At 41.9% G+C, this 15,887-nt stretch overlaps 1 protein-coding gene across 1 annotated transcript in view; it reads right to left on the reverse strand.

Moving 5' to 3' along the window:
* Positions 1 to 9,766: 9,766 nt before the first annotated feature.
* Rpusd4 (RNA pseudouridine synthase D4) overlaps positions 9,767 to 15,887 on the reverse strand; it is an 8,984-nt gene continuing 2,863 nt past the window's right edge. The window contains exons 4-7 of the mRNA XM_055601164.1: positions 13,738 to 13,831; positions 13,519 to 13,663; positions 12,167 to 12,264; positions 9,767 to 10,665 (exon numbers count right to left, since the gene is read on the reverse strand). Of these exons, the coding sequence (XP_055457139.1) occupies positions 10,432 to 10,665; positions 12,167 to 12,264; positions 13,519 to 13,663; positions 13,738 to 13,831 (571 nt within the window). The 3' untranslated portion in view covers positions 9,767 to 10,431. The remainder of the gene's footprint in view (positions 10,666 to 12,166; positions 12,265 to 13,518; positions 13,664 to 13,737; positions 13,832 to 15,887) is intronic.

Consider the following 15,887-nt stretch of genomic DNA (forward strand, 5'->3'; position numbering starts at 1 on the left):
GTCAGACTCCTTGCTTACCTGACACAGGGAGATGAGCTCAAAAGGGATTAGAGACGGAAATGTGCTGAAGCTAGAAAGTCTTAAAACTATATGAGCAAACATCGATGGGTTTGTGTTAGTCAATAGTTGCTGAGAAAAAAAAAAAAAAGCACAGTTGACAAAGACAAGGTAAACTTGTGTACAGAGGAACACCTTCATATTACAAACTATCAATGGGAAAGTAAAGAAGGATGGAATGTAATTGCAAGTTACATCCTGACATGCTACCGGTACATAAGAAACACTAATAATAAGAAGGCAGACCACTTCAAAATGAACAAAAGGTTTAAGTAGACATTTCAAATAAAATATATAAGTAAGTGACTAATGAATGTACAAAAGATGCTCGGTGTCATTGGTCATCAGTGAAATGCAAATTGTGTGTGTGTGTGTGTGTGTGTGTGTGTGTGTGTGTGCTTTAAGACATGAAAATGTTTGGTTGATATCCCTGGGAGGTCTAGCCTTCTCTAAAAAGAAACAGAGAAGGAATGTATTTAGAGGAGAGGGGAGTAAAGAGAAGGGGAGAGAGAGAGAGGAAATTGTGGTTGGAACGTAATATATGAGAGAAGAAAAAAGAAAAACGTCATGAAAGTGGAAAAGGGGAACTGTCGGGAGTGAGAAGTAAATAGAAAAGGAGGATGCTGGGAGAATGTGATTAAAATACCTTATATACATGTATGAAATTTTCAAAGACTACATTTAAAAAATAATTTGTCCATTATTTTATGGGAGTTGGTGTTTTACCTGTGTGCATGCCTGTGTGAGGGCATCAGATCACCTGGATCTGAAATTACAAACAGTTGTGAGCTGCCATGTGGGTGCTAGGAATTGAACCCTGGTCCTCTGGAAGAGCAGCCAGTGCTTTTAACTGGTGAGCCATCTCTCCAGCCCCAAGGTAAAGAGTAAATTAAAAATAATTTTTAATAAAAAAAATGCTGGTGAAGATGAATCCCATTTCTGGTGAGAATGTGTATTAATACATTCAGAGTGGAAGTCAATATGAAGGTTCAAAAAAAAAAACTAAACTAAAAATAGGAGGCTGGAAAGCTACCCGGAGCATTAGCTGCTCTCCTAGATAACCTGGGTTCAATTCCCAGCACCCACATGGCAGCTCACAACCATCTGTAACTCCAGTCTTGGGGATCTTCGGGCCTCTGCTGGCCTCCATGGGCACTTCATATACATGGTGCACAGACATACATGCAGGCAAAACACTCATCGACATTAAAATAAAAATCTCAAAAATGTTTAAATGAAAAACTAGAACTACCATACAATCCAGTTCTACCACTCTTGGGAATATACCTGAAGGAATCTGGTCAGCCAAGGGCAGAAGGACTTGCGCAAGCATGCAAACAAGCAGCTTTGCTGTTCACAGCCACGATATAGAACCATCTTAGACAGCCATCAGCAGATGAACACAGAAAGAAACTGTGACATAGTTACATCCATCGAGAAGTTTTAATCTGCCACAAGAATAATGAATTCACTCTCATTTACAATAAATTCTGCACCCAGGTGATCCTATGATAATCTTACCTCATCTATCTGGCACCTCTGAATCACCTAATCATGGAGACGCCTGAAAGTCAGCAAGAATCAAGACCCTCAATTCCTCTATTTTCATAATGTCAGCCAGAAGCAGTCAGACTGAATAGATATTCATATCTGAAATGATTTTAGAGTCTCAGCTTTTAAAGGGAAAATGTTAGCTAGACAGACATTCACAAGCTAGAAAGCCACTTGAGGAAGGACTGCTCCTTTATAACATCCTCCTCCAAATTTTTTTATACCAGAGTCTTCCCCAAGACCACCTGATGAGAATACAACCCATAACTGAGAAAAGAGTTACAAGGAACACATACATTCTTCTTCCCCCACCTGTCTAATAAAAATAAGTCAGGGAGTGTTAGCCAAGACTATAGCACTTTCTAAAGCTCCTCCATTTTGGTTTAAGTGGGACCATTCAAGCAACTATAGTTAAGTTGGTCTTCAGAACTAAAGAAATGTGCTCCTTTAGATTCCTGAGTGTGATGTACTTTGATCAGATTCACACCTACATTCTCCCAACATTTTGGGGGGAGAGGATACACGGCATATTCAATGGCAACAAGGATAAACTATTCTGCAGAGAGGTATAAGGGAAGAGAGTTATCCCCAGAAGTAACTATGGCCAGTGGTAGGAGAGAAGGAGCAGGCCTGCAGTAAGGTCATAAGTGGTCTGCACGATGTGAGCAACATGACCATGGGAGATAAAACATGGAGGTCTAGAGCTCAAAGAGAGGCCAAGAAAAGAGACAGATTGGCTGTCATCGGCACACGGTGGAGGGTTCCAGGCTCACTTGTATCTGCAACTAGGCCAACTGGGAGGAGGCAGGATGTGAATGAAAGTGGAGCTCAGTGGGGTGTCCACCTAGACCCTTCAAGGAGCCTAGATGCAATGCAAATGAGAACACAGAGCACAAGTTCTTGAATCAAAGCAAGGCAGGCACCCTGAGCAGGAGATCCGGTTATCAAATGTAAAGACACAAGTAATTTGAAGGCTGAAAAGGGATTTGTGGGTTTAAATTGAGTGTTCCCAGGCTGCAAAAAATCCTAAATACCCAATGGGCAAGGAACTGCTCTCAGAGTGGGCACTGGGTGAGCCATCTACACCTCCCACCACTCGAGTATTTGTACTCGAGGTACAGACATGTGTTTCATAGAAAGCTGAATGCCAAAGCTCCACTTGGGCCATGAACTGCCATTTCTCACCATACTTTCTTATTTTTTAATTATGTGCATGTAGAACTTTAAGTGGAAATAAAAGAATGAAACACCACCTTCAGACACTAATTACATGATTCAACTGCCATTGATCAACATTCTAAGCAGGTGAAGGTCATTTTAGTCATGTCATGAGGATCAAATAACTATTTAAACAATTTCTTAGGTATAAAAGAACACAGAAAAGGAAAGACATCATTGCTTTCCCTGCCCCAAACACTGTGGCGAGAAGAAGCTCCAACAGGGTGGTCCAACTCTTCCTAGAAGATAGGTGCCTTGGTATGTCCTACATCCTGACTGGCCTTTAGGCTACTGCCTGGATCTTGGGAGGTAGAGCCTGAGATTTCTCCAAACACCCACCAAGCCAGGGCCCACTCCATCTGTCCCTGAATCAAAGCCAATAGCAGCATTTTTCAGGCATCATATTCTTGTCCCTGTATCTTGAGAAGTGTGGTTAAGCAATTACAAACATCTGTAGCCTGCTGCCGAACACCATGAACTTAGATGGTCAAGTGTTAGTGAACCTTTTCTTTCTGCCAATGGAAAAGGTGTCTAGTGAACTGAGGACAGGGGGTAAGGAAAAAGATTTATCCAGAATGCCAGCAAAAGGAGAAGATGCCAGGCTGTTGCCAATAAAGATCATCTTAGCATAGTATGGTTTTGGCCCTTTTATCTTTAAGCAAGGGGGAAGGACTGTGGCTTATGTTGAGAAACACTCAGTCCCTGTGATCTCTCCAGTGATTGTAGTTGCTTCTCCAGTGAGCTCCAATGGGACTGTCCTGATAATTGCTATGCATGCAAGTCACAAGCTTCTGCTGCCTCCAAAAATACTGACATCTTAGTTACTTGTTGTTTTAAATATAAAAGTTCCAGATGTTCAATTTTACCAATGAAGACTCAAGAGCCAGGTTCTGGGGTGCTAGCTCAGAGAGACACAGAAAGCACCCAGCTGACCTTCCTACTTAGCTTACGTCCCAGAAGGAAAAAGCTCTTCCTACTTAGCTCACACCCAAGAAGGAAAAAAACTCTTTCTCCTTCTCTATGCTGTCTTAAATACCCTCACCTCAACATCTCTCCTTTCTACTTCCTGAGCACCTCTATCCATCTTCCAGACTTTTTCTCACTCTCCCTGTTTTTTCTCACCCTCCCTGGTTCACTTCCTGCCAATCTTGACCTAGGGTTAACTTTATTCAATCCTGTTTACAGACAACTCTTGGATTAAAGGTGTGTGCTAGGACTGAGGCATACCACAAGTACTTGTTTATAATAAACAGAAAGCTCTTAGGTTAAAGGGGTTAAAGGTGTGTGTTAGAGCTGAGCCACACGGCAAGTAGAAACAGGATTTTTCCAGTTCACAATCTCGGGGTTCACAATGGGATCAAATATCCTACAACAGTTACACTTACTTTGGATAGGATAGAAATAATCCATTGTCCTTAGGAGCCAAAAACATTCCTGCCTTTTGAGAGATTAGAAAAGTTTAGGGCTCCCAGTCCTGGACAAGCATTTTCTTAAATGACTAACATGTCTGCATGACAAGCTAAGCAGGCATTGGGCCCAAAAAGGTTAAGGCATCAAAGCAAACAGATTCAGTATGAACAATGAGACACCAAGCCTTTGACCATCTTTGTCATCCACTAGGCATAGGTCTAAATGGGCATTACCATCAGCAAGAAAGCCTTCACATCTCTGGAAGGTAACTTAGGCAACCATTGTCATCACAACCTACACCAAGGTGACACATCCATCAAAGCCGGTGGAAGACTAACAACACGTTGTTCGGCTATGCAGCCACTAAACATAGTGATTTTTATGGTCAACTAAAAGCAAGTCTGAGGGGCATTTTCTTGATTGATGATTGATGTGAGAAGGCTCAACCCACTGCAAGCAGGCTGTTACCCCTACACAGGTGGTCCTAGATTACACAAGAAAACAAGCTGAGCAAGCCATGGAAAAGAAGTCTGTAAGAATCATTTCTCTGCTTCAGTTTCTGTCTCCAGGTTCTTGCCTATAAGATGAAATAAATAAACCCTTTCCTCCCCAAGTTGCTTTTGGTCATGATATTCATCATAACAACAAAAAGCAAACTAAGACTTACTGTGAATTAAGACTAGTTTTTAGATTTTTAAATATAATGTTAAAATAAAAAGGGTAACTCTTAATATTTTTCTACAGAATTGTGCTTTCTGCCTCCAAATTCATGTATTAAAGCCCTGTGGTGGTATGAATGAGAAAGTCTCCAGTAAGATAAGCTTGGGTATCTGAACACTGGTTTCCCAGTTGATGGCACTCTTTGGGGAGGTGGTGTAGCCTTGCCGTAAGAACGTACATCATTAGAAGCAGGGTTTGAGTGTTCATAGCCATGCTCCACTTTTAGTTCTTTTCTCTACTTCATGTTTATGGTGAAAGGTGTGATTTCAAACCTTCCTGCTCCAGCTGCCCGCTGCAGTGGTGCCCCTGCCAGTACTGTCAACCCCAAAGAAAACTCCATTCCCCCAGTTCTGCTGGTTAGACTAAAGCCAGCATTCCTGGGGAACTCGGGGAGGTGGTTCCTCTCTACCAAAAGAGCCATTTCCCGAAGCATTGGCAGAAAAGAAAAAAAAAATGTTATCTCTGGGGCCTAAAGCATGTGCTGGCCTCCAGAATACCTCAGTAGTGCCTGTACAGGGCATTTCAGAGTCCATGCTAGCATACTGACTCTTCTCAGCTAGTCCCACCCTCCCGCTTCCCTAAACTTCCACCAGCTCAGAAGCTTCCCTCCCAACGCTATTCATTCTCCTTACAGCCCTGCCATTGCAACTATGCTTGCTCATCCCTTTCTTATAGCCTCTTTGTCCTCTTCCCTGATCCTGTCTCTCTTTAGTCTTCTCTTTTTCCTGTACTCTCTTCGTCTTCATCTCCCCCCCCCCACCCCTCTACTCTGTTCCTGTTTCTCTCCTGGCCAGGCCCAATCTGCTGGCCATGTTCACTCTACTACTTTCTTTCTCTGCTCTGAACTCTTTCAGATGCCTCTGGATGTTCTCTCCCTCACATCTACAATAAAAACCTTTCTCTCAACCACACCATGGAGCTGCCATGTCGTCAGTTTATACGGTGTGAACACCAATTCTCTGAAACTGTAAGCCAAAATAAACTCTTTCTTCCATAGACTGCTTTTGGTCATTGTGTTTTATACCAGCAACAGAAAAGTAACTAATATAAGCCCCAAACCCAAATGTAACTATATTTATAGAAAGAATCTTTAAAGGAATAGTTATGGTCAATGATGCCATATGGACAACACCTTGACTGATGTGATTGATGTTTGCATAGACATCAGGGACATACATGCACAGACATTCATAAGGCAAGGAGAGAAGGCCCAAGGGGAAAAGGACAACACCTTGATTAATGTGAATGATGTTTGTGTAGATGTCAGAAACATACGTGGACAGACATTCATCCATCTATAAGGCAAGGAGAGAAGGCCAAAAAGAAAACAGACCTGCCCATACCTTGATCTTGGGCTTGCAGCCTCTAGGGCTGTGATCATTGGGTGTGGACTATTGAATCCACCAATCTGTGCTATTCTCTGATGGCAGCCTGGGCTATTACATTTATTGACACATGGAAATTACATACCTTTCATATTCCAGAGTCCACTAATAAAATTTTATTAGAGCACAGCCTCACCCATTTATTTACATTTTGTCTGGTGTTGGTTTCCTTGACAGAGCAGTTGTGACAAGGACAGTATGTCCTGCCAAGTCTAAAGTATTTACTACCTGGTCATTCACAGAGAATGTCTGCTGACTCCTCCTAGAGTATCTCAATCACTTCAGCAACTTGCAGCATCTGGCATCCAGGGGCCCCTCAGACTACTCTACCAGGCTCTGATTCCAAACTGTCCGGGATTCACCATTATAGAAAATGTCCTTTGCTTGATGGCTTGATAAGAAGATAAGACTCTATATCTTATCTTCCTCACACATCCAGAGTAGAGTACATCCTCTCACCAGATTGCCCCTGGAATTCCCAAAACCACACCCTACCCTGTTACTCACTGCCACACTCTGAAACAGCTGTGCTGGCTGGCTAGTCTACGTCAACTTCGAACAAACTACAGTTATCTGAAAGGAGGGAACCTTATTGAGAAAATGTCTCCATAAGATCCAGCTGTAAGATATTTTCTTAATTAGTGACTGATGGGGGAAAACCCAACTCATTGTGGGCAAGGCCAACTCTGGGCTGGTGGTCCTGGGTTCAATAAGAAAGCAGGCAGGGAAGCCAGGGGAGCAAGCCAGCAAACAACACTCTTCTGTGGCCTCTGCATCAGCTTCTGACTCCAAGTTCCTGCCCTGTTCCAGTTCCTACACTTACTTCCTTCAATTATGAACAATCAGGGCTATGGAAATGTAAGCTGAATAAACCCTTTCCTCCACAACCTGCTTTTTGGTCATGGTGCTTTATCGAAGCGATGGAAACCCTAAGATAACTGCCCTTTCCTGTGTGAGGTACTGGTCAGCAATGGTTTCCTTTCTGCTAATGCTTAGATGGCAATAATTACAGTTGTCCTGCATTACCCATTATTTGGTATTTCTTATGGTGTAAGTTTAAATGTTAATTTCCAAGGATACTTCATATTTAGAAATGTTATATTAAATATAATAACTTTAAAAAAAACATGCTTTCTTCTTGTCCATCCAACCAAAAACCACACTTTTGCTAGGTTGTTGTTCAGGGTCTCTGGTCATTAAGGCACCCTGTAATTCACTCAACAGGGAACAAGACAGCCATTTGGTGGAGAGCATCATGAAGATGTTAACTAGCCTGCGTTTCAGAGGATCTACGGAGCATACATCTACCCCAGTCTCCAATATGGATACTCAGTATTCTAGGGTAGCTTACCACTCTCAAACTGTCAACTGCTACTTGTATTGTGATACTTATTCTAAGCATCACCTGTCTCAACTTTGTGTAAACATGCTAAAATAAAATAACCAGCCACAATGTTGAGCAATGGAGAGGAAGGAGTAGGCAGGAGGGGAGGAGCCAGAGGACAGGAAGGAGTGAGAGGCTGGGAGAGCAGAGTCAGGAGGAGAGGTCTTGGAACAACGTGGAGAAATGAACCGGACCTAATATATTGCAAAAAGCAAGTATAATGGATGAATCTAAATGTTAGGAAACTATGAGGGCTTGGAGGTTTAGGATGGAGTAACTATTGCCCAGCATTGTGTTCTAGGTTAACTAAATAAATCACAGTCTCTGTGTGGTGATTTGGTTATACAGCTGTTCAGGATTAAGAGTAGCGTTACTAAAAGATAATTAATAGTAAATATTAAAGAATACAACAGTGGTGAAAGATGCCATCAAACTTTTCGGAATGGAGTGTAACATAAAGCCTATCAATTGTTTATGTCTAAGAAATTTCCACTTCATCTGTTCAGACTACAGTTAAACATGGGTAACTGAAACCATGGAACAAGAAACCACGGCTAAGGTGGGGCCACTCCATTTACAGAGAGCATTTAAAAGCTGTCCTGAAGCCTTTCCCAATGTGTTGGCACTCCAGCTTTCTCCAGCTCAGCCCAAACTGTGAGTTGTTATCTAAGAAAAAGATTGTTTATAAAGACCAAGATAAGAGCTGGATGTCAGTTGAATGGGAGGCCAATGAAATTTTCACGGCAAGGGTGCTCAGCATGACCATCCTCTTCATGGTGAATGTAACTGTTCCCCAACCAAGGACTAATTAAATGGCAGCACCCGCATTACCACGATCATGAATTACCCAAAGCCATCCCTAGAAAAGTCAAGCATTGCATGCAGCAGAAATGTCAAACACAACTTTCAAGAAGTCTCTCTCCCTAAACTTCCAAATCATGCATTTAAGCAGATTCAACCTAGTAAAGACCAAATTCAACCTACAGGTATGTGGTTAGCTTCCTAAGTGTGTGCATGAGCACATGTGTGTCTATGTATACGTACATCTGGGTACATGTGCCTGTGAAGGCCAGAGGAAGGCCATGGTCTTCCTCAATCAAGCTATTTTGAGACAAGGTCTTTCACTGAATCTGAAACTTAACTTGATGGGACTGCCTGGCCAGCAAGCCCCAGATATCCTTGTCTCTGCCTCTTAGCAACTATGTGTTACTGTGCCTGGCATTTAAATGTGTGCTGGGGATCAAACTCAGGGCCTTATGTTTGCATAGCAAGCACTTTACTTGTGTTTTTTTGTTTTTCCCTAGCCTCACTGAGTGTCTTAAATTTTTTTGGCCACTTTACTAAAATCCCTACTTCAGTCTAAATATTTGTCCTTATACTCACAGGTGTTCTTACCCCTCATCAAGGAAACTTCTCTTTCCAAAAGATGAAGATCATTCCAGAAACCCACAACTAATCAAAAGTAGAGTTACAGAGCCCTGTCCCAACTGATTTATGTTACAACACAACTCCTACTCCAACGGCTCAGGGATCATTGTAGAACATGGGGAGGAAAGATTGTAAAGGCAACAAGGTAAGGCAGTTTGCTGTGAGATCATGTCCCTTAGAAATGTCAGAAGCTACATCCATTAAGTCTTACCACCATGGCTGCCTAACTATGACCTGAACAAGGATACCAGTGGACATGCTAACGGGGAAGGCAGAAAGCTCATGAAGCCTTAAACCTACACAAAGAACTACAGGCAACTAAGGAATGCTGAGATCAAGAGAAACAGTGGGAAGAGCAAACCAATTGGTTATCCAATACCAAATGTCAGCCCTGAAAACATATATACAAGTAGCTGATATAGACTTACAAACTGTATTTATGTATTTAGGACTGCATATATATATACACACAAACACAAATTAGAAAAAAAAGAAAAAGAGGCCAGGGATGTGGAAAAGAGTGGGAGGATGAGCAGGGTACATGGTAGAATCTAGAAGGAGGAGACGGAAAAAGGAATGATGTAATTATAATCTCAAAAATATAATACAGGTATATTTTAAAATGTTTTTATTTAGTTGGCAACAGGTTGGAAGATTTCACAAAAATATCTGGACTTCCTGGTTCTCTAAAAGAAAACAGTAAATTTGCCCACAGGGCAACAATAAGCTGGAACTAATAACCCTGAAACAGTTTTATCTGCTTGGTCTGTTGTCCCAGCCATTGCCTTCCATCCTGCCCACTTCACTCACTCATATTAGCTGCTTGTCATTTACCTCGCCTAAACAACCCTTTCACAGGTTCACTGCCAGGGCAGTATGGCACCTAGTTCTAGTTGACAAAATACATGGTACATGATACATGTGTATTCAAGACGTTTTTTCCAAGGGAGGACTCCTGATAGATCAGCTTTCCTTCCTATTGGATAAAGATAGTTCCTGGACACAGATTCCATCCTTTGGTTCTCCTTTACTGTTCCAATCTGTCTGCTCTTCCATCTTGGCAAAGAGATCTATGAAGGAGAGACTTCCAGCAGGCTGTTCTACATTACAGCAGAACTGTCACTAACTAAGACTTCATTCTTGATTAAAAGTCCCGAAGTGACCAAGTTTCTTCAACTTCTCCCAGCTGGCTCTTTTCTTGTCTGTTCCAAGTGAGAAGTTAGCAGAGTCCATGAAATAAATACAGCAGAGCTCTGGGGACGAACTGCTCAGCAGTCTTCACTGTGCTTCCTTGGCCTCACTGCCTCTGCTTTGATCCTGATTTGGGATATCTAAACCCAGACGGCGCAGGGAATGTACAAAGAAGCGAGGAAGCCTACAGGACAGGAGGAGTTCCTTGGTTCTGGAGCCCAGAGCAGGCAGGATGAGCTGCCTGGCGTGGAGGTGAAGGGGGATGTAGCGGGCCTTTGACTGCTGTAGCCCCAGCTTCTTCAGCGTGCCAGCGGACAGTTTCTACACAGAGCAAAGGCAAAGCCTTATGAGCACAGCCAACGACTACCTGTCTTTAACTTGCAAAGGTGTCTGCATTACCCATGGAAGACCCAGTAATAGCTAGCCTCCTACATGGTCATGTCTAGGAAGGGCTTAGAGCCATACCAGAGAAACTCTTACTGGTCAGTTTTCTGGCCTTCAAATAAATGGGTGCTAATATCAACTAATACAAATGATTCCCCCATGGTTCTTTTGTAGCATGAAAGGCAGCTTTTACCTTACTTATCACAGTTTCCCAACAACATCTACGGTTCTGAGAACATATCCCTTGGCTCTAGGAAGACAGTAACTACTCTGATGCCTCTAAAAGAAGTATGTTCCCATACTTCTTGAGACAATACTTCCTTGTCATTACCTACTTCAGGGTTTTAACAAAAGAAAAGAATAAAACGTTAAGTTTATCAAAACATTTTATCTTCCAAATGCTTTGAACAATAATTTTAGAAGCACTCAAAAACAAATACATCGCTATTGCTAAGACACTTAAACGTCACATTTCTTTTTGAGAACCCTCACTTAACTCTAGGGGATGTCCTCTTGTAAAGCATGTATCTCTCTTCCTCTCTCTTGATGCTCATGTTTGTATCTATATTAAAACCATTTGTTAATAAACTCCAATGTTGCTTCAAAACAAACAAAGGAAAGAAAAAAGTTCTGGCTGGGTATGGCCCACACCTTCAATCCCAGCACTTGGAAGATGGAGGCAGGTGAATCTGTGAGAGTTCAAGGCCACGCAGTGAGACCCTGTATTGAAGAAAAGACCAAGGGGACTCCTGATTGACATACTGAGGGTGAGGCCATTCATTTATTTATTATCTCAATAAATATTTTCTTCAAAACCAAGGAGGCTATGGTGAGGGTTCTCTTACTCTGCTAAACAGCACACTGAGTTAAACCAACTGGTTTAAATGAGAAATGCCCCCAATCTTGGGCTTTTGAACACTTGGTCCATAGTTGGATGCTGCTTGGAGAGGTTTAGGTGTGCTAGAGCAGTGGTTCTCAACCTGCCTAACACTGTGACTCTTTAATACAGTCCTCATGTTGTGGTGACCCCCAAACATAAAATTATTTTCACTGTACTTCTTAACTATAATTTTGCTAATGAGCGCTATCTTAGTTCCTAAGAGCATCATCAGAAGTGTTTTCTGTTGGTCCTGACCCACAGGTTGAGAACTGCTGCATTAGAGGAAGAGTGTCACTGGTGTGAGTGTCACAGGCTGTGGGAGCTTATGACTTTGCCTTACTCCCAGTTTGCTCTCTTTCTGCTTCATGCTTACATTTGAGATATGAGCTCTCAGCACCCTGTTCCTGCCACCATGCTGGCTGCTTGCTGCCATGCTTCCTCACCATGACGGTCTCTTATCCCTCTGGAGCAGTAGCCAAAATAAACTCTTTCATATATAAATTTCCTTGGTCATGATGTTTTATCACAGTAACAGAAAACTAATACAGCCAGTATTACCTGAGGGGCCAATTTATTCCAGTCTGAGTACTTGTGATCACCAAGAATTGGGCAATCCAACCCAAAGGACAGGTGAACTCGAAGCTGATGTTTTATTCCTTAGGAGAAAGAAAGAAATAAACAAACAAACAACAACACTTATTAGGAGCAATAGAAATGATGCTACTGCTGACATCTACTTTAAGCCATATTAAATCAAAGCACAGTAAACTGGCAGTACTAACTACAATAAGGAATTATGGAGGAAACTATAAGCTATGCAGTACCAGCCAGCTTAGGAAGTAAATATACATTCTCTGGACAGCTATTATGACCTTAGTGTCTACTATTATCCTAACTTTTTAATAATTTTACTCTATAGTGGTAAACTATAATCTTGTACATTTCTTCCTCTTTTTCTTCTCCTTCTACTTTCCTTTTTCTTTTTCTGCAGTGCTGGGGATTGAACCAAAGGTCTTGTGTATGCTAGGCAAGTGCTCTACTACTGAGCTAATATATATACATATATATATGTATATATACATATATATACACACACACACACATAAATTTCTCACTTGAGCCACTTAAAGTATACAGTTCAGAAGCATCAGTTACATTTCATTGTTTGCAACCATCAACATTATCCATTGCTCAAAATTTCCTATCTTCCCAAACTAAAACCCACAAAGTAAAACAATGGCTGCCTAATTCTCTACTCTGGTTCCCCTCACCACTAGTTTTTTGAATGCCTGATTCTATTTTCTCTATAACTCTGACTACTCTAAGGACATCACGTGAGAGAAATTATACAGAATCTGTCCTTTCTGTCTAGCTTACTTCACTTAGCATAATGTTTTCAAGGTTCATCCATGTAGCACATGTCAGAATTTCATAATTCATCTAAGGTTAAAAATAACATGTTTTTGAACATACACACCCTTCCCATGTTATCTCTCCATTCATCCATCCCAGGTTATTGCTATGAACAGAGGGATGCAAATGTCTGCCTTTAGTTCTTTAATATATACCGAGTAAAATTGCTGTATCAGATTTTTTTTTTTTTTAAAAGAAATGCTTCATGTGTTTTTAAATAACGCTATTCAAACCGTGTTTTCCTAAAGCTGGGTACAGCTTCCTATAATTCCAGCACTTGGGAGTCTGAGGCAGGAGGAGTACAAGCTCCAGGCCAGGGTAGGATACATAGTGTATTCCATCTACTCTTCCCACAATCATCCCCACAGAAACCCTAATTTCAGATCTGCACCAGAAGCACAGAGTCATCCAGCTCAGCTATACCACAGACTTTACATAATATCAGGCCAAGAATATGAAAAGGATACAGCACAAAGTCCTGAACAAAACATCCTCACCAGTAACAGGCTGCAGCTCCACGAGGGCACAAGAGGGAGTATTGCTAAGCACCTGGTACTGAGTTACAGCAACATGGGCATCCCGGTTGGCCCGCACCTTTACCATTTTCCCATTGTCCATATGGTAGCTTGGGGACAGCGTCATCTGAAGCCAAAGAAATCAAGATATGATTCCCTAGAAGAGACAGAAACCCATCATCAGGGAGGCACCTAACCTACCTTGTGGTGATGCTGCTGCCCTTTCACTTCTTTCTCCACGATGGGGATATCCACGACTCCTGCCAAGGGCAAGGGAACGCGCACAGTGATGGCCCTGGGGGTGATACACAGATTGTCGCTTAAGCCACAAAAGCCAGGAAGGGGTGGGAGATGCAGGCTTAGGACTTCACAGTGGACCATCCTTACTACCAGCTTCTTGTCTATGTGAAAGAGACTGAGTACAGGCCACTGGACTGTGGCTGCAGTTTCTATGACTTTTTTGACTAACAAATAGGTCTGTGGGTTTTTCACTATATTTACCGTCAATCAGTCACATATTTGTTCACCTAGTATGTGACTAGAACCCGCTACCACTTATAATCAAAAGTCAAATAGAACATGAAATCCTTTTATCTTAATTTCCTTTTAAGTGTACATATCCATGAATGATCATTTAATTTTCCCCAAAAGTATTCTACAATCAGTATGCATGACTTAAGCTCAGAAGAAACATCTAGCTCTCAGGCTAGGCACTAATATCATGAAAATCATGTGGGGACCCTCCCCCCAATTATTCCAGTAGCTCTAACATGTGACTGTCTATTCTAGTTATTTATGGAACTTGCTATACTTTCATAGGAGGATCAAACTCAGGGCCTCACATGCTAGATGCCCTAGCTCTATCACTAAGCCTTTGAACATTCTAAAAGAGTTGGCCCGTGGTGGTGCATGCCTTTCTTCCCAGCAGTTAGGAGACAGAGGCAGGTGGGTCTCTGAGTTCTAGGCCAGCCGGGTGTACACAGAAAAATCTTGTCTCAAGGGGGGAAAAAAACTTTAAAAGATATAGATGCTAAATCCATAGCCATCAGACATGAATGAGAACCACTGTGGGTGGGTCATAGACATAATAGATTTTCAAGCATATTTACTATTGTTATTTCTGTATGTGTGATATGAGTGCAGGTGCCCACAGAGGCCAAAGCAGCTAATAGATCCCCTGAAGCTGGAGTTGCAAGCGGTTGTGAGCTGCCAGTTGTGGGTGCTGGGATCTAAACTCAGGGTGTCTAAAAGAGCAACAAGTGGTCTTCGCCCCTGAACCATTCTCTCCAGACCCCATATCTATTTCTAAAGGGCTTCCTTGATCTCAAAGTTCACATACACTTTCTAAAACAAAAAGGACTGTATTCAAGGCATAGAACAATACTTATAAATCAAATGTAAAATCATAATTTAATAGAAAAATAGGGGAAATAGTCTGTTTTCTAAAGGGGAAGTTCAAACAGAAAATAAACAGAAAAAACCCTGAGCCAGGTATCACACACTTTTAATCTCAGCACTTGGGGAGACAGAGGCAGGCAGAGCTCTGTGAACTTGAGGCCACTTGAGGTCTACAAAGTTAGTCCAGGACAGCCAAGGCTACACAGAAAGACCATGTCTCAAAAACAAACAAACAAAAAACAAAACTACCTGAGTGGCTTTTAAAAAACACTTTGTCATAGGGGAGGTGTGTATTTACCATGGCTGGTTAGAGTTGAAACTGACACAACGTTTTTGGAGAGCAGTTTAAGTACATTTTTAAACATGGGGCTGGAGAGATAACACAGAGGTAAGAGGTCTGACTATGATTTGAGAGAATGTTCAATCCCCAGCACTCACAACCATCTGTAATTCCAGTTCCTGGGGATCCACTGTCCTCTTCTGGCATGCATGAGGTACACAGACCAAGACCCCCATATATACATGAAATAAAATAATTTTCAAAGAAATACTAAAACGCTTTTAAATATGCATGCCATTAGAATACACAATTCTGTTTCTTAAGGAATATACTCTTAAGGCACTGCTACAGAACAGGGTGTGGTGATATACCCCTGTGCTCCCAACACTCAGAAGATAATGGCAAGAGGATCAGGGATCCAAGGTGAGCCTGGACTACATGAGACCCTGTACCAAAAAACAAGTCAGTGGCTATGGAGATGGCTCAGCAGGTAAAGATGCTTGCTGCTAAAGTTGACAATCTCAGTTTGACCCCTGGAACTCATATAATGGAACAAGAGAATTGACTCCAAGCTGTCTTCTGACATCCACACATGTGCATGTGCCCAAATGCGCACATGCGCACAAACACACACACACACACACACACACACACACACACACACACACACACA

Source organism: Psammomys obesus, unplaced genomic scaffold (genome assembly GCF_907164565.1).
Source record: "Psammomys obesus unplaced genomic scaffold, mPsaObe1.curated_primary_1811, whole genome shotgun sequence".
Lineage (NCBI taxonomy): Eukaryota > Metazoa > Chordata > Mammalia > Rodentia > Muridae > Psammomys > Psammomys obesus.